The sequence below is a fragment of the Serinus canaria genome, chromosome 3 (genome assembly GCF_022539315.1).
Source record: "Serinus canaria isolate serCan28SL12 chromosome 3, serCan2020, whole genome shotgun sequence".
Lineage (NCBI taxonomy): Eukaryota > Metazoa > Chordata > Aves > Passeriformes > Fringillidae > Serinus > Serinus canaria.
In genome coordinates, this window is record NC_066316.1 from 12,737,560 (window position 1) to 12,764,116 (window position 26,557).

Below are 26,557 nucleotides of genomic sequence, written 5' to 3' on the forward strand. Positions count from 1 at the left end.
AAGGTGTATGGACCTAAAAGTGCACAAGAATTTGCACAGAGCTGTGTGTTCACGCCTCTCTAGGAGAGCCGGGACCTGTGGGTGTGCAACGTGAAGGGTGGGAAGGCAAAGATGGATTTACCGGATGAGGGAGATGTTTTTTCGAGGCACCTCTTTAAGGTCACTAATGGATGTGGTTTTTCCTGCAAAGCAGTAGTTGGGGTTGTAGTCTGTCATGATGGTGGAGGTACGCAGCTTGCTGAGTTTGTACTCTGGGCTCTGCAGCTCCATCTGCATGGCTTGCAGCTCCTGGTGCTTGCGGCGATACACTAAACACGGAGAACACAGTTAACCACGGCCAGAGACTGCATCTGGGACAGCCCTTCTCACTGGGACTCACTGTGCTGTGGCCAGACTTCAGGGAATCAGAGTAGCCAATGACACTGGCATTTTCTGTACATCAAATAATTACAGACAGAAAATGGGATCTGAAGATATCCAGGAACCTTTGATTTACACATCTTACCAAGAAACAGGCTTGCTCATGGACTGTCTGGAAAAAGTGAAATGAATTTCACTTGGAGAGATCTCAGAGTTCTGATGTTTTTTAATGCTCTATTTAGTTCAGCCAGACCTTCCAAATACAAGTCCAGTTTGAAACTTGTGGGAGGTGGGGTATAACTGGCTTTCCTAAATCACAGAGAAGTGACTAAAGTCTGAAATGAATTATAGCATCATATTGTTCAAAATGGATAGCCCAAGCTGTTTCTTCAGAATAACACATTGTACACAAAAAATAGCTAATTTTCCAAAACTTCCTCTGTTTCTAAACAACAGAGTAGGACCACAATTGAAGTCAGCTTATGGTTATGTTATATTCCTTGCATCACTTCACTGATGCTTCTGCAACACCATTAAAAACCACACCTTGAAAGAAGACATCCTGAGGATATTCCTTGAAATAGTAACTGATATTGCAGGATTTTTTCCAAAAGAAGATGACAATCAGGAGGAGGTTAAATCACTATTGATTTCTGTGGGAGCTGGATTGAGCCCAAAGACTGTGACGGCAATAGTTATTGCATCTTCTCCAGCAGATGTTGCTCAGGGGAAAACCTGAAGGGGTAAACATGCACTTGCAAAGGCAGATGGATGTAATGACCTATCCACAAACCCTTCCTGTCCTCCATTTTCCTCCTCATTGCTTTTGCTTTGATTTTTTAAATCGTTGCCCTTTCCTGAGATGGAAATGATAGGCTGGTTGGATGGAAAGAGGATTACTCTTCCACTCCTGAGAAGTATTTAGTCATTGTAAAAAGATACTGTCAGGAGAGAAATCATAGGTGTAGGACCATGTGCATGCAACTGATAACTCCTGAATTTCTTAAAACTGAAACAGCTGTGCAGATCTAATTTCCTGCTCTTGGTTCATCCCTCTCCTTCCCCAGACCACACACAGTGTGGACAAAGAGAAGTGGCAAAGCTGTGGTTTGAATCCCTGACTCCTTTTCACTGATTCAGATCTATTCTGCTTGCACCAAATGCAGGTGAGCGAGTGTTTAAAATAAGAACATGAAAAGGTGAAAAATGCCTTTTAGAATTTCAAGCAAAAGGGCCAAGAATACCCACAGCCTACTAAGGAGCAGTTTGTGAAAGGGGAACCTATGTGTGAGTTTAAGCTTAAATGTCACATATTAAGAGGTGAAATCTGTACATAGGCACACAAATAAGGAAGCTTTTAGGCATTAAACAGCACCAGATCTCACAAAACCAGAAGCAGCTGTGCTCTGGCAGCTGCACAGTACAACACAAAAAATAATATCTCTTTTGAAATGCAGTCAGTAACTGAAGCCTCCTCGAATTGGTCATTGTGGTTAGAAACAACTACAGAAATCTGAGAATGTGTGTGGGAAGGTGCCATTAAATACAGCAGTAGCTCAAAACCTGAATCCTTTTGCCTCTCAGGGCCCAATTATCCCCAGCTCAGATCCAGCCCTTGTACGAAAATATCTTTTGCAGAGAAACACTCACCTATCATGATTCCTGAAAAAGCCAAAATTAAAGCAGCCACCAATGCTGAAGTCACTACAGACAAGACCAAGGAGAAAGGGAGACGAACCACTGGCTCAGCTGCAACAGAAAGAAGGAATTACACATTTGGAATTATCTTCCAGGAGCCACTTTTTTGCCAGCAGATTTTTTTCTGCTCTTTCCATTTACTCATCTGCTGCTCCAACAGTGTAGGAGCAATCTCTGGCATGACCAGTCTTTAGGATCTATGACTTCTCATACCTCATTGTTTCACTTTCCTCAATTAATATCAAGTAATTAAAACAGATGGTTCACTATCAGTGAATTAACATGTGAACTCCCTGGGTGGGAAAACAAGACCATAAAAAACAGGGGCAGAAGGTTGGGGGGGTGAAAAGAACATTACACTGTTTGGGTTAAAGTGCTGCTATCGATGCCAAATCACAGCAAAAGCAGGAGGGCTGCAATATATCTCCTAAATGCATGTAATCCAAGTAGAAAGACCTGATAACAGTGTAGTGAAGCTGCATCCTCATGTGGGATCATGCTTTTAAGGTTTACTTCACCTTGACAAAATGACCATACATTTTACCCATCTTACAGGCAGGAATGGTAAAAACACAACAATTTTCCCATGCCAGTGACAAAGCTGAAAGCAGGATCCCAAACCCCTGGGGTGACCTGCTCTAAATGCTGCACAACAATAGGAAGCAAACCCAGTAATGGATCTCTGAGCAACTGGTTTTGAAAGAAAGGCAAGTACAGGCACTGTATTTGGTTTTTCTTAGAGAAATCTTTCACAGAATTTCACACAGTTTCTGAAATTTTATTTTAAATGTCTAGTTCCTCAGGAATAGTATTTTCCTTCCCCTTGCTTTTTTTTTTTTTTTTTTTTTTTTTTGTTCTTTAAAGAACTGGTCTGAAATTTAAGTTCAGCTGGAAAATTCTTTCAGTGAGCAAACTTTCAGGATTTCAGAGCAGGCTCTGAACACCAGCACAAGCAGACACAAAATTTGACTCTGCCCAGGATGCCAAACACATGCTGTAGAGCAAAGCAGCACTGCTGCTCAGTGCCCCAGTCCTCACCACTGATGAGGCTATACCCTGGCAAAATAGTTCTGCAGCATACCCCAGCAGGAAAGAAAATAACATTCTACTGCAGCCAGGTTTAAGAAATATTAGACAGCACTTTTAGGATGTCTTGCAGTCCAAACTACAGCCTTTGGCCACGCATTTTCTGTCCCACATGTTAGCAGTGCCCCACACACCTACTTACCTGTGCAAGACACACCATCCTCTGCCAACTCTGTGCCTGGCTCACAAAAGCAAATGACTTTTTGAGTCTCAAGATCAACATGGCACTCGTCCATCTCACAGTGACTGCAGTTAAGGTGCAGCCTAATTTCCACCTCTCCGTGCCCCTCTGTCACTAAGGAGTGGATGAAGAAGCTCAGTTAATTACTGTAAAGACCATTCTCATAATTTCCTTGGGCTCACCCTTTTCTTTCCTGGCCTTCAGTCCCTCCAAGATCAATCACTGTTATATCTTCAAAACTTTCTGGCTGAATCCACCAGGCCAGAGTGCATCTGCATTTGAAAATACTTCTGTTCTAAAGGAAACTTTTGTTTTTTTAAAAACAGGTAGATTTTTTTGTTGTTGTTTTCTGAACTCATTGCAAACATATTAAAGACACTGACTTCTGGGAAAACACAGGTTGGAGTGGCAGTATTTATCACTCCCATGCACTGCTGGGCAGCACCTGGATATTTTACCAAGGGACACTCCAAGGAACTTGCTTGTTAGTGAATAGTCAGATGTTTTGTCTGTTTCTTTCCTGAAGTATCTGAGCTATGAGGGTCTGTTACCACCTTCCTTCTCCAAAATTTTTCTGTAAGCTGGTAGACTGTAGTGCTGGGAGTGTTTCCTAATAGGCTTGATGCTTCCTCTCCCTGATTTTTTCCTGCTGCTTCTGTCTATTCTCTGCTGTGTTTTATATACTTTCTGCCTCCTCATGTTCATGACACTGAGTTGTACCCCAAAAGGTTGTAAGGGGTCCTGCTATTTTTAAAATGAAAGAAGCCCACGAGAAGACCTCTGACCAATATGAATACCTTTAAGTGCTGGAGTGTATAAAGTACCAATTGGGTTAATAAAGGACACACCATCCTCCCCATCCATCTCTGGGTCATTGTCCACTGCAGCATTGCCACCTATGTCAAACCAGAAGTTACCTTAACAGACTGAGGCTCATAAAGCAATAAAACACAGATAAACATGGCAACATGCATTAATTCAGCCTATTTAGGGAGGCATCCAAATGAAAAAAGAGAAAAATTAAAGCATTTAATATATAGGGAATATTTAGCAAGTTGTGGTGTGAACCACTGGACTTAAGAACTTCAATTTAAAAATGAAGCTTGTGAAAATCATTCCGTTATCTCTGTTTAGGTAGACTTGCAAACTAAGGCACAAACTTCATCTTTAACCATTTGGATGCTGTGAAACATACAAGCCCTTGATAAAACTTATGTAGCCAAGAGACTGGAAAGCACCAGTACTCCAGGGCTCAGTTAGTACCCTTGCTGATCAAGGCATGGACTGTGTCAGCAGAGGGAATGGATAACCTGATATCCTTCCTCTCCTTTGCACCCTAAAAGCAGGGTGGTCCACCAGGAGTGGGGACTGAAGGAATTTACGAATTGCTCATTTCTGCTTGAGCACATGGAACATACCAAAAGCAAAGTATGGGCAATAGATAACAAATATTAGAAACACATATATTTTGTACTTCAAGCATGCAATGATTCCCCCACCCCACCCAAAAATAGCTTTTTCCCTTTAACTGTCTTCAGTGAAATAAAAAAACATCATGTGAGTCATTCTGTTGGAAAAAGGAGCATTACACAGGAACATTGGTACAAAACATGCACTTAATCATTTAAACTCATTACTTCCTCTCAAGATTTTTAGTCTATCATACAGACTAGACTAACTTAATTTAAGCTGTGGAGAACCAGGGGTTAAAGAGTCCACCACAGTGCAGATGGCTGCCAAAACTATGTGGCCCAGGAGACTATGGGTTAGTAGAGATCTTGAATCTGGCCCACACCAGTTGTAATCAACATAATGCCATCTGACAGCTGTCCTGAGACACAGAGGCACATGAAATTAGCTCCTTGCTGACTGAAGTCATATTAGGAGGGGTGCAGGCTGGCAGCCTGAGCCTCTGCCCCCGAGACCACCTGTGCAGGACCAAGGCCCACCCACAGCAGGGCAGGGCAGAAGCTGCATCTTTCCCCTGGCATAAAGCCTGGCTGCCAGTCCCCAGGACCAAAGTCCTCCCAACACAGGTGCTGGCAATGGGAGCACATAGCTGTGGCTCCCTCTGCTCCAGCACTGTCACCCCAAGGTGAAAAGCTCAGGATCACAGCAGGATCTTAATGTCACATTTTGCAGAGAGCAAAGCCAGGGTTGCAGCTAAAGGACTGGCAACTGGCTCTTTGCTCAAAGCCTCAATGAGTTCATCTAGTGCTAAAAAGGCAACACACAGACATACTAGTACATAACAGTCAAATATGCTAGCTACAGGAGAGTTATCATCAGCATTTTGCTGACCATTAGCACTAAAGGAGGGGAAGGGACACCTTGAACACGAAGCCACTTTACCTATATATCCTCCGCCTCCTCCACCTGAGGAGCACCCCCCTCCACCCCCTCCGAAACCCCCTCTTGTCTCCCACCCCCACTTCTTCATGGCCTGGGGGCAGGATCTTCCTCCAGTAGCACCTTCCAGCAAGGATTTTCCTGACCACAGGAAGGAAGTGTTATCATTCCAGCCACCTCCACCACCTGCAGTTGAGAGAAAAGGCACAGCCAGGGGTTACTTTTTGTTAAAAAACACTGGAGGCATCAGCAGGAGAAGCATTCAAAACACCTCAGCTGAAAGTCATCATCTGCACCTCTTTTCACCTACCATACATTCAAGGACAAGTATTTTCTACAGAAAAGGTAAAAAGACCTCCTGACCTACTCTCCAACCACTTCTTTCTGGTTTTCAGAGCCTTCCCCTTCTCTTTGACTAAAACACTCTTGGAATAAACCAGCCCCAATTCTAAAGTAGAGAAAACTGAATTTATTGTAAGGGGTGTGAAAACATGTCCCACTCCTGCTCTCCACACCACATGCCAGTGACTCACTTTCAGCTCTGCTGCTTGCTCAGTCCAAGGTCTCTGCACAGAGATCTCTAGACATGGTGCAATTATTCTCTTTCTGCCTAAGCCAGAGAAACTCTGAGTATGTCCACACAGCACAAAACAGTGCAGAGACCAGGAGAGTCACACTGGAACTGCAAACTCCCACATCAAAAATCAAACAACTTTGTTTATGAGAGGCACTGCATTATTTTGGGAGAATGTAGCCATTGCTATGGCTATACCATCTCTGAAACCCTTATTTACCCCAAGTATCCACCACTGTGGGCAGCTTCTATTTGCATCTGTTATAACCCTCTGCTCCCCCTGAATTGTATTTTCATGAGCTTTGCCTCACCTTCTTGTGAGGAGGAGGAATCTGGGAGTACCACATATTCACAAAGGTTTTATTAAAAGGAATAAACTCTCCTTACCTGCAGCTCCTGAATTTCCATTCAACCCTGGAATAGAGGAATCATTCTCCAGCCTTTCTGGATGAAATGTGTCCGTTTTGGCCCTGTAGGCCCTGCCACCACCCCCTGCTGCAATTATCAAGGGGACTGGTTCTCCGTTCTCCATCTTAAATTCAGAAATAAAGGCAATGTTCAAACTGGGTCAGACATGGAAATGGAAGTTCAGCCTCATCATAGTTACTGCATGCTGCTCCAAGCAGGCATCTAGGGCTGCTCAGCACTGCATACTGTCATTGCATTATTTATGTACCCACACCCAGAAAATTAATGAATAGAAAATAAAAGAATAGCCCTACCAAGTTCTGCTACAGGAAACAGCAGTAGCTCTGTAAATTGTATCTACCATGATGATGGCTCTTAGAAAGCCTGAAATGTCCCATGTGATGACTTTTATCAAATGAAACACCTATGGAGCACTGCTCTGCACAGTGTCTCCCCCTGAGACCAGTGTTTGGAATGAGCACTGTCTCAGCTAACACAGGGCAGGAAACATTAGTGGTCCACATGTACAGGACTGCCAACAGAAAACAGACAGGCTATCCTCAGCTTTCCTTGTCAGGCTAAATGTACAGCTGATGTCTCACATTCTACAATGCCAGAGGTGAATGAAGTCCTGCAGAATTTGCCCTTTGCTGTAGAACTATGCTTCAGCATCTCAGTTTTTATTGGAAAAACCCCAACCCAGTTCAACCCATTATGTTTGCAAAGGATACTTCAAGCCACTGAAACAAGTGTGGCCATACTGAACAGCAGTTCAAAGAAGTGTGAAGGGCCAACCCAGACCCCTGCATCTCTCAAGGGGAAATTAAGGATACCCAGAGGTCACTCTGTGGACCCTCTCCCTGGGGTGCATAAGGGATTTTTCAGAGGCAGGATGTGTGGATGCTGAAGGTGCATGGGGACTGTGTTTCCATACCTTAAATATGTAAGTGGCACCGCCCCCGCCTCCACCTCCTCCTGCCCATTCACTGACACTTCTGTTCACACGAATCTCTTCTTCAATGACGTTGTTCTCTCCAATGCAGACCTTCTGGATAACATCATTTGTCTGCCAACAGAAGACCAAGTCTGAATTCAGGTAAGAAACCTCCACTCCCTTGTGCACACAGCGGCCTCATGAACCTTTCACCACCGCAAAGAAAGAAATTGTCCTCCAGTGAAACTACTTGACCAGAACCAAATGAATGCTCTTCTAGAAGAATCTGGCTTTTGCCTCAACCTTCACCAGAAGAATTTTTTGCCATTTAAATGACTTATACTGAAGCAAACTCAGTGCTGATACCTATTATCACGTAATACACCTCCATAAACTTTTAACATACAAAATGTAGCAGAATTTGCTGCAAATATTTCCCAGCACTAACAGTCTGTATTTCACAAGTGGAGGAAGGGAGTAACTCGGCAAGGATGTGCCTTGCCCTGTGTCACACGACAGAAAAAAGGCAGAGACAGAGAACCCAAGTTTGTTTTGCCTCATTTCCTGTGGCTGGGCCAAGCAGCCAATGTACATCTCTGATATCTTAGCAGGAATTTGACTGCAACTACCAATGCCTCCCAAAAGAGCAGCAATCCCACCTTTGACTGCAATGTTCCCCTGATGTAAATGAAAATATCTCACTAAAAAGCCTCCACATTTCCTACTTGGCATTTTTTCCCTTCCATCAATTATCATTGAACACAGTGAACTTTCGGTATGAGGCAAATCCCCAAATTCACTAACTGATTTCAATTCCAACATTAAACCACCATTTATACCTACTTCAGGACTATGACCTAATTCCTGTTTTGGTTTAAAATTGGAACACTAAAGTGCATGACAAGCAGGACCCTGCTGTGAGCATTTTCAAGCTGCAAACTTTGCTTCTAGCCTATTTTACTTTACAGGTTTTGTTCAGTAACACTATCTTGTTATATTGCACATATAATGCATAGTGAACTTAATAAACCAGCAACACTTTTAGGGGAAAATACACAAACATTTGTTATAGTAGATAGGACCTTCTGCCTTCTTCTTCTTTCATGTATGTGTTTTCTTTTGGAAGAAGAACTTGATAAAAGCATACTCAAATTACAAATTATTCTGCTGATCACACAATATATTCGAAGTTGTGCTAGAGAATGAGTGGCATCCCTTTTGTGTACAGACTTGCCTAAAGAACTAACAGTCCTCCTTTCCCTGTTTTTTCCCCCTCCTTAATTGATTTGGAGTTGGGTGGGAATGATTAATAAAATGACAAAGTCAATGACCCAAAGGAACCACTAGATTACAAAAAAAATAATCCTTCATGGCAAAGACATAACTGATTACAATCCAATCTAGTAAAAGTCCCCTCTACAAGTCAATGCAATCTCTTTGCCTCAATGAAAGAATTACATTAGCACTCAATAAATTCTCACTAAGATTACAGTGGCCTGCAATTTAATGAGTCCATATATTACCCTCAGCTGGAATGTCCTAGTTAAAGAGGTTGGATGGACGTTTGAGTTAGACCATTTCTCATTTCAAAAAGGCTTTATATTAATGGTTTGTTTGTAGATATGTGTAATTCTAGTTTTAACATTATTTACTTCAGCAGCCAGCCTTGAGAACCCCTTTTACTTCTCCATATCCTTCAACCTTTCTCTGCTCTAACAGACTGCTAGGCTTTCATCTCTTGGATGCCAGCCATTGTCAGCTGAGAAATGCACATCATTTAAATGTCCAGCTCAAACCTGTAGGTGAAATTTCATCAGAAAAGGCTTAGTTTGCTCCATGAGAGTGTCCTATTCCCACATCCTACTCCAAAGAATACTTAAAAATTAATAAACTACTGTGCATGCAAATAGTGCCCATCTTTCTGTCAAGACATTTGCAGCAAAGGTTGGTTAGTAACATAAAAATCAGGACTGACCCAACCATGATTGATTTGTCTTTCCTATTTCCCCTGTGGAGAATAACCAAGCAGGCCCTGTGACATGGGTATCTCTAGAGGTGCAGAGTGTATGATAAGGGCAGGGCTGGGCTCAATAGGGGAACAAGGGCAAAACCCTGCAAAATCAGCCTTGAAGACTGATCTCCAGGGGAATGAAAGGCAGGGCTGTCTTTTGTCTCCAAGCCCCCACACAGGTGCTCTGAGATACTCAGACAGTCAGGAACCTGTTGTGTATTGTCACTGAGGCCCAAATGTTGAAAACAAGCAAGCACAGGGACATGGTCCTTCATGTTCTCATGCTCTCCCAGTAAATCTGTAGCTATTTCTTGACTCCTATAGCCCCAAACCTCCTGAGGACATCGTTTTTCTGTGTGAAAAGATGAAATTCCATGGATTGGTAGAAGGGATGAAGGCAAAACAGAAAGGCCATCACTTACACTAGGACAAGCATCTTCTCCTTGCTGTCCCACCAAGATATACAGTGTATCATCCTTCTGGAGGTCAAAAATTCCCAGCACAGACACTCCGTGGGACCGCACCATGGTGTTCTTCCCTCCTTTCCCACCTGCAGCTCCATAGCCTGAGATGCTGCAGGAAAAAGAAAACAGGAGGCTGCCACCTGAGTTGTCCCAGGCAGGTGGAAGGAAGCACAAACCCCCTCAGAGCACTGAGTGTTTTGCATACCTGAACACAGTGCTCTGAAGACCTGAAATTCTAAATAAACCTAAACCCAAAGCCTGAAGAATGATTTTCTGCTCTGTTTGAATCTGTGAGCTTGGGTAGCTACAAAACAGATTCTTTCACATTGATTATTGGGCAAACACAGCTGAGAACAGAGTGAGCAAGTCCTTATAGTTTCCAGCTTTAATATATGAAACACATCTTGTCTCCCAGAAGGCACATCCTTGAGAAGTTTGCAGCAAGGAAGAGAAAGAACAGAAGCAGGAGGGCTGGTAAAACCAGGACATATGGCTAAAGAGAACATTAAGCATGAGATTGACAGAGGGAGATTTGAGAAAGCAGACAGCATAACTGGTCCTGGTAGCATGGACCAGATGGAAAACAGCTCTCTTATTCCCAGGACCAGAGGAATACAGAGAGAAAAGGAGATGGAGATGACACTACCTGCAGTAAACAAGGAAGGCAAAAGCCCCCTGGCCAAACTCGTGGTGGTCAGGAACATCTCCCTGTCTCCAGCCAGGAGTGGGCAGGTTACACACAGGCTGCTGCAGTCTCAGTTAAGGCTCTGGGATTTTTATTTCAAACACTCAACATTCAGAGGTGATTACTGTTGCTGGTGTACCCACAGACGTGGCTGTAACATTGTATTTCCCATCTCCTCCCTCTCCCTTCCTAACAATGGGCATACTTATAGCAGCTTTTAGCAAACGATTTTAAAGCACTTTTAAAAAAATCAGGATAAAACACACATTTCTGAAACAAAACACAGAGTTACTCAACTTTCTGAGCAGGTGAATGATGGTACAGCAACCCAGTTTGGATCTGAAATAAGCAGGCAATTCTCCACTGACATTAGTAGCATTCCATGTGCTTCTGTGAGAGCAAAATTCCACCTGGAGCATATAACCGAAGACTGCAGGACTCAGAACTCAAAAACTGCTCTCAGCTTCCTACCAGGCACAGCATAGGTGCTCTGCTTTAACACCTCCTTTCCTCCAGCCCCTGGCTGCTCTCTGCCCAGCACAGTCCTGCCTGCAAACAGGTAGTGTCTCATAAAGCATATTAGATCCTGGCAATGTGACGTGATTATGTTCATGCCACTGCTGATAACCAAAGCAATCAGTCCTCAGGCTGCACCAGAGCCAGCAGAAAAAGTGATGGACACAGCACTGGGCCACCCTGAACAGATGCTGCATGAATCTGAAAACTGAGCTGATTTACTGCAGAATTTTGCAATGGCTAATGAGGTGCACTACCAGGCACAGCAAGCTGGCAGGGCTAATTGGCTGCCAGTAGGGGCCATACTTTTCCATGTAAGAACAGATTTTGCATACAAGCAGTGATATCAGAAAGTTCAGGAAACCCAGTCTGGCCTCACCCAAAGGCTGAAGACAAATAAAGCCCAGTATATTCAGGTGGCATTTGTTCCCTATTCAAAACAGGTGCCACTATTTAAACAGTTATCTTGTCTTCAAACCTTAAGAGGATCCCTTTCATTAGCAACACCTTTCTTTTACAGGGGGAAGGAAGCCATTTAACCATATTGGCCCTGAAGAAAAGTTCAGCCCATTCAGAACAAGAACACAGCACTGCCATCCTTCTTTTCTTTTACTATGACACTTGTGGGATCTGCAAAAGAAGCCCACACCTTCAGAGAGGGTCAGGATGTGCAGAGTGCAAACCAGGGCTGGAGAAAAACATGCACCCTAACATCCAGGTTATGGGAAACACTGGAGATAGTATTGAGAGTATGAGAAAATGTTGTATCTAGCCTGGCTGACTCACAATGACTTTTTTTGCACACCACTGGGCTGTGTTTTTGTGCCTCCTTACAAAAGGAGCCATAGAGAAGAGAGGACAGTGGAAGTGATCACAAATGGGGCACTCAGCAAAATGGACCTAAACCTCTTCCTTTAAAAATGGAAAGAAGTAAGATAAAAGATGGTAATGTGTAATTTACAGTCCACTTCTCTCATACTTGGTCATGAGACCTAGATAACCAGAACTTCTGGATGCTTAGAAGGAGATCTGAAACAAAAAATATTCTTTTAAAATGTTTAACTTCATTGTTATTACACAATGTGAAGTCCCATGAGAGTGAACCAGAGCATGTAAAAGCTCCAGTTTTCCAATGTGGGCACTACAGAGTGTGGCAGCTACCCAGACCTTCACAGATGGGGTTTTCTGGGTGTGGTGGGTTTGTGCTTGCAGAGTTTTGTGCAGAACTGAGCTGTCTGTATTTTAATAATAACGCATATTCTGCCTCATGTTCACAAAGTCAATATCCTTCCTGAGCAATTACCAGGAGGGTACATTACACAGTGTACAACACACTGAGATGGCAGAGCACCAGCTTTCTCCAGAGCCCAGCAGCCAGCAGGAGGGCTCTCTCCCTGTGTCAGGTGTTTCAGCAGTGCCCATCAGGAAAACCTACAGCACCCAGACTGCAGCAGGACTGCAGGGCAGAGCTGAACACAGGCAGTAAGTCCAGGCTCTGGGAAGCCCTGCAATTGATATTGCAACTTGACATTTTCCTAAGGCTATGCTATGCTGGCGGACTCTGCTACCCCTTCAGCAGACCAGAATCAGGAAGATGTCAAGGTAATTTAAGCCCACAATTGCCTCCTGCTTTCCCCAGGCTGTGAATTTTCTACTTTAGCCTTAAGAGGTGCAGAAGAGAATGTCATCCCTTTATATATGTTATGCAGGACATTATACATCTATTATCTATACAGAACTTATAAGTCTGTTAGGTCATTTATAGGACTTAAATAGACAAGTCATGCCTGCAGGGGCCAGGGGTTGAATTGTGCAGCAGAAAATCAGCCTGCAGTTGCACAGGAATTCTGGCTCTTCTTGGACTGTGATATTAAAAAAATGACAGTGCTGTAAGCTTTTGGGCTGTTTTGCCTCTTCATTTTTGGGCTGTACTTTATAACCATATTTACTGGATGCTGGTTCTGAAAAATTCTATTCACCTCAGGCAACTCCTTGTTGATAGCTGGGTAAAGTATCATTAATGCTTTTTGCATTACCATCAATCCTTGTAGGAATAGGCACTCAGGCAGAGCTTGTGCCTACCCTAGCCAGTCTCTCAAAACTGCTTTGCCCTAGACCTCTATTAGAGACTGACATCTGCCCTCAATATTAGCATTCTTTTTCAATATAAAAGAAAAAAAAAAAAAAAAGAGATGAGCTCAGAAAATTGTAACTGAAATTTGTTCAAAGCTTTCAATGGAATGTTTTGCTTTGAAATCCAAGACACCATCATTGATTTCAAGATGGAATGCTGCATAAAAAACACCAGTAGACAGTCACTGGCTCAAACTGACAGTTCTGCATACAAAATGATGCATGTAATGGCTTCATGTTACCATTCAGATACAGTGAACTACACTTTGATTGCACTTCTTTCCCCAGAGTGGGCAAAAGGAAAAAATGATTGGTAAAAATGTGATAAAGTAGCATTGAACCTTATCTGATCACCTCTCTTTGAAAACAACTCCACAGGGGGATTTAAGTGTTAGAACCCTGAGTATCACAGAGCCTACCATTTAGGTGGCTGCCTTCCAAAATCAATTCTACTGTGGTAAGCCAGGCTTACAAGCTCAACTTGCTGTCTCTAGATTCAAAAAAAGTGAAGATGCTGAGCAGAGGTTGATGCAAGCTGGCCCATAAGAAATGCTGACAACATGATTGTTCCTTCCACACCAAGTGAAGGGTGGGAAAAACTCATTCTGATCCCAGGGCTCCATGAATGCCAAATGATGAAATGAAACCTCTTGGTCTGGGGAGGTGAAAATGCTTCATTTTCAGCTACTGATAGAGCTCTCCCAACCTGTGACCACTTAGGCTAAAGATTTGCCTGCCTCAGAAAGTGTCTTCTCATTCACCGAAGAAGTTGCATCTTCCAGGGAGCAAATCTGAGATGGGAGAGACTGGAAATCACAGACTCAGTGATAAGTAAAACCCCAGCAGATGTGGCCAAACTTCTGAATGTAATACTTTCTGAACACAGATACAGCAGGACAATCAGACAGCTCCCTTACCTGTATGTGTTGGTTGCTGGTACTCTCCAGATCTGAATGCCCTGGAGAATCCCTTCAGCTCCCACCACCACTCTGAGCTTGGAGTTCCTGTAGGCATCGTTGCACTGGCTCTGGGTGGGGCCGTAGGGTCCACTGGCACCACAGGTTGTGAACAGCCACTGATCTGAAAGGAGGACACGTGCAGAGCATGACCCCAACACCCAAGGACCAAGGAGCTGCTCTGCCCTTTTGCTGCTCTGCTTCTTGGACCAAGAGCAGAACCTGGCCCTGAGGTTTGAACCCAAACAAATACCCCCAGAATTATTTTAAAAGTCTCACAGTTCTGTGTACCTCAGTATTTGACAGCTTTTCATCAACACCTCCAGAAATCTATCACAACAATAAACATAGTTTTATTTTTCGTGAGGCTCAAAAAGCCAAAGAGCACAGAGTAGAGAAAAATCCAACAGACTTCTCCCAGTTTCAGGCTCTGCTCTCTGGGCTGTTAAGTGTTCATTCATAATCTCAAGGCTGGTGCATTACAGCCCTTTCAGTTTCTAGAGACATTTGGTTATTGAATTTATTTTAAATGGGAAAGTAACTGTTAATTAGATAAAAACCTGTAAACACAACACCATCACAGTGATTAAAACATAACAATAGATTAATTGAATTCTGAATAATTGTTTGCTCACAGGACACTCAAATTAAGCTTCAGAAAGCAAAACACCTGACTGAGGCCTGTAAAAAAAGCATCCAGCTCTGCATTTCCTAGGCCATATCTGTAGGTGTAGATCAATGCCTCCCTATTACAGCCATTTTCATCCATTGGAAGTACTGATCCTGTACAAATAGATTTCTAGAACAAGGCTTTGTTAATTTGTGTTTAAAAAAAATATCTCATTTTAAAAATTTGAATACATGATGGTGGCAATTATGTCCTTTTCATTAAAGACTCATTTTAGGGGCATTGCAGCCCCAAGACCACAATGCTTTTGTAAAACCCACCTTGTCCTGTATTTTAGTATATCAGGAAATACTTAATATATAATCAAAACAAAGATCTAGATGGTAAATAAATTGACAAAGCATTTTTTGTGAACATGACATGATTTATTAAACATAGTTATTAATAATCTAATATACACACTCTAATAAACTCCATTAGGTAGTTCTACTGCCATTAAAGATAAAAGATTTGGAATCTGAAGTTTTTTCTACAACTGATGTTGGTCCAGCCAGCCCCCCAAGCCCTTCTCAAAGGGCACCATTTCTCCACCAGCTTCCACAAGAGCAACACCACCCATGCAGATTCCTTCGGTGGTGACACTGAATAGTTCAGACAGGGCATTAACTGGACTCCATGTCCAGGAGTTGGACTCAGTGATCCTTGCAGATCCCTTCCAACTTAGGATGTTCTATGATTAGCTTGACCTGCTGCTTGGAGTTCAGAGCTACTCTCTAGGCTGATGTGGTTTAGAAATGATGGTCTGCACGTGTCTGGATGAGCAAGGCCAAGGGTTCTACCACTGCTGTTACTGGAGAGGTTCACCCTCCAGAAATACAAGAAAACACATTGGCTTAGCCAGAAAAAAAGTCTGAATTACCTTTTCACAAACTAATCCTGAAGATCAGCGAAATTCCTTCTTACAAAAAGAGTTCAGTGAATGAAATGGATCAAAGAATTTGACAGAACTTTAAGAAATACAGTGACTGGTATTTCTGAAAAATGTTGGTAATACAATGTTGTATTACCAACATTACACTCTGTAAGAAAATATCCCAATCTAAGTTCTGCTGAGAGAATAATCCCATTTTTCTGAAAAATCTACACCACCCCTTCTCAAAACTCCCCTGCAAGGGTGCCCTACAGATTTTGTCACTGTTACCTGTTTCATTTACATAATAATCTCATTTAGTTCTCCAATCCTTCTGCAGTGGGTGGCAGTATGAAATCTTAAAATTATTAGACAGCAAATGGAAGAATTTTTCTCTCTTCCTTTGCTTCTGATGTACCCCCCAAAAGCCCCCAAAACAACAGATAAGAGGGTAAAGGCACCTAAGGAAGAAAGGTCTAGAAGTTACTAAAGCAAAATGCTTCAGTAGCTCTGAACAGTTTGGCACCTGAAGTTACTTGTGTTTATCCTTGCAAAACCCACCCCACACCCAAAGGAAAATCTCACACTAGCTGGAAGATGAGAGGCTCATTCTGTCAGCTATCACAGTGATTTAACATTGCAATACCCCAGCGGGCTTAGCCACCTGCACTGAAACATATGTTTAGTAAAGCAGGCAGGTAAGTGGAACAATAAGAAGCCACTTGGATGTCTCCAGTGAAATATCAAACATGTTCCCAAAGGTAGATGTGGGTGACCTTCAAGGAGACAATAAGCCCAAAACATGAGAGAATCAAAATGGAAAACTGGAAGTAATAAAAGCTCGGACAGACCACAGCATGTGCAGACTGCTGCTGTGGTTAAGCTTTACATTTCTGATTTGGTCCCTTGAAATAACACATGTTCCTTAGGTATCTGCCTATCTGACCTTGGCAAACTTATCTCTAGATGATTCCACATGTAATACACAGCACAGCTGGACCTGAAACTGGCTGCTCTTGGCTCCCACTGGGTTCCAGGGACTGGGGATCTGTGAGCTACATCTTACTCCAAAATGCTTTGAAATGGGCTTCTGGCTCCTTAAAAGCCCTGGGTGAACAGAAGGAGAACATCCTTCTGCTGCCCACCTTACACCTTCAGACTCTGAACTGAAGCAACCAGAACAGCTTTTGTATTTTCTGCCTTTAGGGCAGACTAGAGGGGGCTCACTTCCAGTGCAGAGGCAGTATCAGAGTAAAGGCACACATTGCTGGCAATTTGGAATAAATCAATCTGAGTTTTCAGAGCTTGAGAGGATGGAGAATGAAAAACCACAGTTATGCTATGCCAGGGTCAACAATGCAAGGAACCTGGAGACAACTGAGCACAGAGGTGGTATCTTGGATTTCTAAAGTGGTCCTGTTGTAATGGATACAGTGGTGCAGACAAGATTGTCTGCAAAGCCTCCCAGGTTCTCCAGGTGCTGCAGCCAGTGCTAGCAAGAATATTTATTGGCTTTATTCAGGTAGACAAGAACAGGAAAAAGATGTGTTTCAGAGCTAGCAGAGCTGGGTAGTGATTTTTGCCCAAAACATTGCAGGAGGAATTCTAGCCCAAGTGAAGTCCATGGAGAGACTGTACCTGATTTAAACCAGCAGAGATTTTAGTAAAACCTACAGCCAGGTGTTGCACAATCTCCTCATTTGTCATTGCTGCACCGATGTGCAAGCAGCCCTACTCCTGTTTATAAATACTGGAAGCCAGTCCAGCATGGAACAGCTTTGTCACTGAATTCAATGGGACATAATATGGCACAGGAAGAAGTTGCCCCTCATTTCAAGATAATTAGGACAGAGGGATCTTAGTTACAATTCTGGATACAGACTAAAACTTCCACACTTCCCCCCTCCCCACCATTTCACAAAGCCAACTCTCAGAGTGCAGATACAACAGCCCAAGAGCTGAAACCTCTAACCCAGCAGCAAAACAGGGCACTGCCTGCCTTAATAACTCACCACTACTTTTTTAAAAGTAAGATTTCACTCCCTGCAAAGTATTGATTTTCTCTTGATTCTAGAAATGACTGCAGCATGTCTTATGAGCTTGGAGATAGCATTTCTACAGGTTGCTGCATGCCACAGCAGTTTACAGTAATTCAGTTTGAAGCATTATTTTGATCTCCAAAGACTAAAGCAGCAGCACTGAATCGAAAATCCTTAAGTAGCTTGGTGAGGAGCATAGATTTTTTTTCCATCTGTGCATGGCTGTGGTCTGTTGCATAGTGCACAACACATCCCTCCTTCCTTCTGCAGTGTGTGGCAGGATAACACTGCCAGCACCTCACACACTGGGGGAAGAACAGCAGGACTTTCCTGGCTAAACCTCTCCCAAAAACTAGCAGATTGTGGAATTCTGCCCAACTTCACATAAGTTGCATATACCCAGTGTCCAGAAACAGCTGAGCATTCCTATGACAAAAAACAACATGTAGCTTAATGTAGGGTCCCTGTATATTCTGCAATTGGTAGTTGCAACATGCTACCCAAGTTTGAAAAAATGGAAATATCTGTTTGAGGTGGAGGGGAAAAAAAAAAAAAAAGTGGAGATTCAGATTGGAGTACTACATTTCAGTGAATAATTTATACATCAGTTCAGTTTGATAGAATCTTCCCTTTTAAAAGAAACATGGCAGAGGAAAGATGAAGTTTCTGCATGTTCACCCCCTCACCTGCCCTCCTTCTCCCTGGCAAGCCCCCCTGACAAGGTCCCAGAAGCAACATTTTGCAAAAAAAGTATTTTTTGGCTCTATTAAAACAATTGAAAAAAAGTTCTTCCTTCACAACTTTTATTTCTGTAATGAATTCATTGACTGATATATTTAGACACACAGTTGCTCATCCTTTTGCACAGCAGAAATTCTAGGTTTCACACAGTTTGTCTAGACACATGAAATGCCCAGCAATCAAGGTGCTGGATTTCAGCCACAGCAAGAGGGGAGTAATGTCCTGCTCTTGGAAAACAAAATGAACAAAACCCCACAAGACTTAAAATGACTGATTTGTTTGAAGCTCTGATACTACTTGCAGCCCTAGGCAATGCTGCTGCAGGCACTGTTGCAAATAACAACCAGCAACACTGAAGAGAAAACCATGGAGCAAAGCCTAAGGCACATTTGTACTTCTAACACAGAAAGCAATTTCATTGGCACATGTACAGCTCACAAACTCCATGCCCCAAAACAGACAGAGGCATTCTGGCTACACCTCAAGGGTCTAAATGTATTAACTGGCATTTGTCAAATCAAGCTGGTTTGAACCCAGTTTAAACCCACTGCCAACCAAAACTTTAGTGATTTCAGCAAACTGCCAACCAAGCACCATGGTACTTGGCTTATTTGGGAACCTAGAGCAACACGTTAGTGAAATGCATCAGTGCTTTAAAACAATGTGTACCCAGTTTGTGCAACTTGCTGTGACAACCTCTATTCAGACCAAAAGGCTATTCCTCTTCCAACAGAGTAAAAATCCACATTAATAAGGGATGTAAATTCTCATGTTTCAGAGGCACAAGAACCCCAGTGGCTAAACTTTTGGATGCTATTAATTCTTCCTCACAGAGTCCATTTTACCTCTTCTTCTCAGGCAGATGTCATCAAGCTTGATGCCACAACCAAGAGGAATGTTTGCTTCATCTAGTTGCAACAACTTCCATAAGCTTCCCTTGCCTGGCAATATTTGGACAATATGGGAAATCAGAGGCTTACAGGAAACTGCCCACCATAATCTTCACTAACATTTGCCTGCCACTGGTTGTGTGGAGAGCTGCAGATTTTACTCAGTGCATGAGCAATCTCAGTTATGCATTACCAATAATTCCAGTGGTCCATGCTGGAAGCCTGTAGGCAAAATACACTACAAGCATATATAAGAAACATGCTCAGTGAGGTAAGGATTTCAATTTTGCTTTGGGTTCTGCCATTTAACAGTGTTCTGTGAGCAGTAATTGGAGATTATTACCTTTCCCAGGATTGAGTTTGCCAGAGATTAATGGGGCAGGGGTTGAAAGATGATGGTAAATGGCAGAACTAGGTTGTGCTCACAATCACAGTCCCATACCTGTTAAGTATGTCTACAAAATCCTATTAAGGGGATATAAAATGACCATAGAAATTAGTGAGTCTTGCCAGCAATACAAGAACCAGTTACTGAGGTATGGCTAGACTAAGAGAGGTCGACTTTTCCACTCTTTCTGGAGTTACTATCTCTATCTTTATTTTCTAAATGAGGGCAGCAGTGGAAGGTCTTTCAGTTAAACAGGAGGAGCATCTGCAGTGATGACAAACATATGCCTGATTGATCCTGAGTATCATTTCAAAGAAATACTCAAACTCTTGATTCATGCTTTAGATTTTTCTTAAGTGTTTATAAATAAGGAACACTCTCAGGGCATTCTTGAAGGAAATTGTGGTCAGTGTAAGAAGGTAAGAGCACTACTAGCTTTGGACAGCAATGAGAACACCTTGTTTCTTGCCACCTTCTGAAACCAGGCACTAACAAAGCAGCATGAAGAAAACGAATTTTTTTTCCCTTTTATGATTCACAGTCTTCCATAAAGGCTGTTAAGTGATACATGCTACCAACCTTTTTGGAATTTCTTTTTGCTCATAATTACAAAGGATGCTAGAAATTCACGTTAGATAACAAAGACCAAGTTGGGTGGAGGTGGAAAAATTATTTTAAAACATTTTCTGAGATTTACAGCAGTTTCTGTACAATTTAAACTGCCATTCTTAAGAGTGAGAGGCTTTGAAATGGAGGTGTGAAACCTGTGAATTGCCCTGTTTATTTCAAGTGCATGATTAACTCTAGAGAGCAATTATGCCAATTCAACTTTGCTAGGTTGTATCTGGTTGCATGCTGATTTTCAGTATTGCACCATTGCTATTTTCAATCCTACAGAGAAAGCAAGTATAAACACTGCAATAAAGAAATTCATACCTACATATTGTGAGATCCCACTGTTGTGTCTGAACATTTCCATCACTGTTCTGAATGCTGCTTTTGTTGGAGGGGGGGCACTGGGCTGTTATTTACTATGTTAATTGATGCATAATACAAAAATACAATTCTGCAGATACCTTTATTGTATTATAGCAACAGTTCAGTTAGTATAATTGCATACAAAGAGCGACCAAATGTAATTTTCTTTTACTTAATACTTGCTCCGCTGTCCCTTTCAGCTCCTTCATCTGATTAACTAATGTGACTGAGAGTTCTTCCGAGAAACAGCCATGGAAGTGCTCAAAACAGGACTCTCCCTGATGGAAAACACAAAATCTGTGCAACCACTAAATGCTGTGGGGAAGAGACTGGAGGAAAACAGTAACCCAGTTTGGGTAAGAAAATTATTTGATGGCAGTTTCCATGCAAGAAATCAGGGCTGCACAATGGCTGGTGGATGTGCAGAGCAGGAGGGACAAAACAATGCAAGATTTGAGGGGAGAGAAGGTAAATATTTTTGCACATTGCACAACATGCAATTTTTGTACTGTGTGCCTTGACACAAATAAGTTGTCAGTGGGACAGAAGAGAAGCTGAAACATCAAAAGAGAGGCTATCCTCATGGTATTTAAAGCCTATTCAGAAGCACCAGAAATCTTTAATTAAAGCTTGATTGCTCTGTGTCTTGTTATCTCCTTTTGCCTACTGAGAATCCTATTTTGTCTCCTTCAGCCTCTGTGATAGTAATTTGTTTACCTCGAGTTCCTCATTATTGCTCACTGTATCTTTATGTGCCTGAATTTCCCTTATTCTAGCCTTGTGTATAAAAGGAAATTGCATTGGTTTGATATAAATTGACTTTTTAATTGGTAGTTGAGTGATAGTATGCTTTGAGAAGCTTTCAGTTTTACTTAAACTAATACCTAACCAATTTAAAACCAAAGCCAAAGTAAGCCTGGGTTTACAACAGAATAAACAGCACTCAGCCTTTTGTACAGATTTAACCATCTCAATGAAAAATCCTGGTTCCATTAAAGCTGATTCAGTCTTCTGGCATATACAGATCTTGTTACAACTGTTTTTCCAGGCTGCTTCTAGAATCGAGTTTCACCTGCAACCTTTCAGCAAGAAGCTGGTATTCCAGCAAATAACACATCATTAGTTAATTGAAAAGGAAAGCATTTGCACTGCCCTGTGAACATCCATCTAATGGCCACCTTGCACTGCAAGTAACTGTGTGATCTGAAAACCACAGGAATTTTTCTGTGCTGGTCCAGGCCATCAAGGAACTTGAGAGAGCAACACCACCACATTAGTTGTAGACAATTCAGGTCTAATTCTGCCTGGTGTGTTCATGATCCCAGGTGTGACACAGTGCAGAGGGTGACCCATTTCTTCAAGCTTTAGGGTGTTTGGCAGTGTGGCTGTGTGATGTGTTTGGAGTCTCCAGTGTGCATGACCTGGGGGCACTCTGAGCCATGACCAACAGAGGCAAGGCTGAAGAAGCAAGTCAGAAGGTGCAGGGCCTGAGGACAGAGAGGATGGGGGGCTGGTGGTGCCAACCATCACTTCTGCTGAAAATGCATTTCCAAGGACAGGCAAAAGCAGCAGGTGTGTATATAAGAGGCTGTGCTCAGATACAAAGGAGCAAGTGGAGGGCCCCTGCCCTTGAAAACAAGTGAGCTTGTTTGGATTTAGTGCTGTGAAAACAAAGTGCTACCTGTCTTTCAGACTGGAGCTCCAGCTGCGAAGGCTGAGCTGGCCTGGGGACTTAGGGAGGGCATTTTATTATCCCGTTGTCTCATCAGCTTTAGGACCACAGTTCTTTGTTTTAGTAAGATTTCTTAAGAAGGAAATATTATAGTATGTGATCCATCACACAAGTCAAAGATCCTATTAACTGTAATTACTTTTAGCTGAGCTCATATTGGTCAGTGCAGTCTTTGGGACTTCAGGGTGGTTCACACTGTTGGCTCACTCAACTCACACAACAGTAAATATGTGCCCATCAAAGGAAAGGCCTTCTCAGAATCAGCCTGAGGTTTCTTAAATGCATTACAGGAAGCAGAAAGAAACAAGATTAAAGCTGGGTAAAATACACAGCCCAGGGACCAAACGAGCATCTGCAGTGTTTCCTGACAGCATCCAGGGGCTCAGCAACAAAAAAGGGAAAAGGGAATTTGGTGCTGCAGAGACCCTCAGAAATGCAATGACTTTCACTGCAAGAAGCAGCCACACAGCTTCTCTGTTTCTGCCCTGTCTACTCTGAGGGCACAAGGGGAGAAAATTGCTGGAGGAGTAATTTCAAACCCTAAGGGCTAGAGACAATTTTAGACAGAATATGAACAAGACCAAGGATAAAGCCCAGAAAATAGGCAAGCTGTTTTAGATTGGAATTGCCTTGAATTTTCACCCCAAGGTCATCACAAATTATTTTAATTGCTCGAAGAACCTCAGTGACCTTCTCTTCTACCCTCATGCAATCCGATTCCCTTTATTTCTTCCATCCGAGCCTTTCTTTAAATTGAATTCCTCAGATAGGACAGGGAGCAGAAGAGCTAGATGATGTCAAGTCTAGTGACAAGTAGGAAATAACAAAATTCTCACAAAAATTTACAGCCACAGGATTTCTAGCCCACGCACACTTTACATTAACTTTGCATTAACTAAAATCTAATGTGGGTTTTTTTTTTCCTGTTGCTGAAACAGTAGGCACCCTGGAAGGAAATGTATAGCTGCCTTAGGAAACCACATCACCACCTACAGAAAGTCAGCCAGAAATCCATAATCTACCCCTGCCTACAGATCCTACCATGAGATCACTGACCCAAGGGCAATACTGAGAGCACTTAAAAGACAACTCCACTTACAGGCAGGAAACAGAGATACAGATATTGAAGGGAGAACTTCAAAGGATCTTCAAAGAGAACATATAAAGATACTTTTGTAAATTATACCTTTGTGACAGCCCAGGCACACACACAGCATCTGTAATAGAACTAAACACAACCTTTATAGCTGAAGTGCAGCTTCACCCACCCCAGCACCCTCTCCTGTGGGCTCATTGCCTCTGTCTCACTCCCTCCAGGCTCCTGACAGTGCTTCTGCACTTTTCTTGCTGTGTGATGCTCAGCACATAAAACACCAGTAAACTCCATGTGATGGCAACTCAGCTGTCCCTGCAGGCTGTGCCCTCAGCCTGCTGCCAGAGCTGGCTTCACAGGAAAGCTCAGGCAGCAGCAGCTGCCCTGCTCTGGCAGCACGGGGTGGGCTCATGGATCCAGCTTTTCAGGGAGGCTTTGAGGGCTCTGTGGGGCTTTTGGCCACGCTGACCAGACTGCTCTCAGCATCAGAGCTAACACCATTAGTTCATACACCTCAACAGAACACTGCAAGTAGCAAAGTGAAATACAGCCTAGAAAAGTACAGATGCAAAGAACTCTTCTTAGGCAGAAGAGTGGGGGAGAAGGAGGCAGCAGCAGCAACAAATCCCTAGGCTTACTGACAGAGCAAATGAGGCACTTATCAACCCTGCTCTCCAACTTAAGAGGGCAGGTATTTCAAATTGGCAGGTAGCTGCCCTAAGTGATGAGAAACAGCTGCACATGGTGCTGAGGGTTGCAGTTGTTACAAGCACTTGTCTCTCCTGCAGCCACCCCTCACTTCCATGGTCAGCCCTGCTGCCCCAGGTAGGCTGGAGTTTGTGGCTGCTTGACCCAGTTAGGAAGAGAGGCTGGCAAGGAGGAGGGAAGGAAGCAGATTCAAATGGAAATGCACCTTTGAGGCCCAAAACAGAATATTGTGAGTATGTGGGAAAGCCTGGGAGAGGAGAGAGGGAAACATTTGGGAGACAACGATGAAGGGTGAAGTACAGTTAGGTTGGAAAGGCTGATTAGGTTGGAAGGGCTAATTAGAGTCAGGTTGGGAAGGCTGATTAAGTTGGAAGGGCTAATTGCAGTTAGGTTGGAAAAAGGAGCTGAAGGTTAAGGGAGAATAAAATAACATGAACACACAAGACTGACATTTTTAAGTCCAGTACTGCACAGTTTCAAATGGACAATGAATATTTACTGAAAAAGTGAGGCTGTGTTAGTTTAAACCAAGTCTGTATCAACCAGAGTTGGATGTTCAGGTTAATAAATGCTAAACTCAGTCAGTTTGGACACTTCACTTTGACTCCTGACTGTTTTTAGATGACCATGACACCAAACACACTTATCTTACAGCTTAAACCCACGTTTTAATTCAAGTGGCCCCCTCTGGCTCTTTGACCAGCTGGCAGCCTGTTACAATTAAACCCAAGACACAGTTAGCAGCTAAAGGTAATCTCTTTCTAGAGCATGTTTGTTTTATTTGTAAGGGACTTGGGAAAAGCTCTAAACAAAGGCTTTGGGGGAAAAAAAAATTGCATTTAGCCACATCTAAATGAAATCTGTGCTAGTCGGAAATCTCTCCTGTCTGAGGATGCTTCTCAGGCAGTTACCTGCTGGATCAGAAAAGGGGGCACTGCTGAGCTGGAGATTTCCCAGGAGCTTTTGTTCCCATCCAAACTTCTTCTGGGCACCTCTACTGTTGACACTGGTGAGCAAACTGTTTGAGTCTGGAGTGGTACCTCGAGGTGTCTTCTCTCCACTGACTAGAAAACAAGAAATCACAGATTGGTTTATGGCTGAGTGGGACTGAGTCACTATGTAATTCAAAACTGAAGCTAAAACAAGGGCTGCAGACTTCTGTGCTGAGAATAGGAGCCTGCAGTCACAGGGTATAACAGTATTAAAAGAATTGGGCAGATTAACTTTACATTGCTGTTACAGAGCTGAGACAAAAGGAAAATAAACAGGAATGAGTGGTAGGCAAAACATTAAGTGAAAGAAGACACAAAGCAGAAATACAGAATACAATCTTTAGCAACTGTTAGAAAATTTTTTTAGCCAGTAAAAGCAGGAGGAATTTTATTTAATTCTATCCTAATTTCAAGATCTTTTTGAATACTGTAACTTGAGGTATATTCCACTTGTGCACAGAACCCAAGAGGTATTACAGCATAAATGGAAGACTCATGCCCCAGGCAATGCAAATTAACACAAAGCAGATGAAACGTTCTGACTGCAGAAGTGGTTTAGAGGTTTTCAGTCCAAACAGGGCTACAGAGGTTGCAGCTCCAAGCATAGGAGAAGAAAGGATGTGCTTAAGTTTTGTTGCTCAGCCCAAGGCAGAAGTTTAATTTGTTCAGAGCAGCAATTCTCCAGCCCTCATGTAAGTTGTTGGTCTGAGGTACAGAGTGACAGATCATTGAACACATTTACAAATTAAGCAATTCACTATGCATGAGATTATGAAAGATGAGTCAGACACAAATGTTTAATAAAAATCTGCATGTGCCATCAGAGGTATAGACTAGACATATTCTAGAGGCCAGTCAATCACAAAGCCAGGATCAGAATCCAAATTTTTCCCCAGAGCAGTAGAGTGTGAAGATCCTAGTTTCTGATTCAGACTTAACTGCATGTCAGTCTAAATAAAATAACCTTGTTCTAATTTAACTGGAGTATTGTGCCCAGTGTTATTGCAAAGTTAGTGTCAATCACAGGATGCCTGTCTCTTCCCACCCAGTGTCCAGCTGCCATTCATTTTGATAACTGTCACACAGCAAACCAGGTCAGGTGG

The 26,557-nt window shown here is 42.7% G+C and overlaps 2 protein-coding genes across 3 annotated transcripts in view; both read right to left on the bottom strand.

Annotated features, from left to right (window-relative positions):
- Window positions 1-26,557, bottom strand: part of LOC103821325 (serine/arginine-rich splicing factor 7) — a 1,055,603-nt gene that overhangs the window by 30,504 nt on the left and 998,542 nt on the right. The window lies entirely within an intron of this gene.
- Window positions 1-26,557, bottom strand: part of ALK (ALK receptor tyrosine kinase) — a 306,382-nt gene that overhangs the window by 21,728 nt on the left and 258,097 nt on the right. Inside the window, exons 11-20 of the mRNA XM_050973237.1 lie at window positions 25,374-25,526; window positions 14,317-14,479; window positions 10,024-10,174; window positions 7,591-7,722; window positions 6,636-6,780; window positions 5,678-5,860; window positions 4,123-4,221; window positions 3,287-3,439; window positions 2,011-2,109; window positions 122-308 (exon numbers count right to left, since the gene is read on the bottom strand). Coding sequence (XP_050829194.1) covers window positions 122-308; window positions 2,011-2,109; window positions 3,287-3,439; window positions 4,123-4,221; window positions 5,678-5,860; window positions 6,636-6,780; window positions 7,591-7,722; window positions 10,024-10,174; window positions 14,317-14,479; window positions 25,374-25,526 — 1,465 coding nt within the window. The remainder of the gene's footprint in view (window positions 1-121; window positions 309-2,010; window positions 2,110-3,286; window positions 3,440-4,122; window positions 4,222-5,677; window positions 5,861-6,635; window positions 6,781-7,590; window positions 7,723-10,023; window positions 10,175-14,316; window positions 14,480-25,373; window positions 25,527-26,557) is intronic.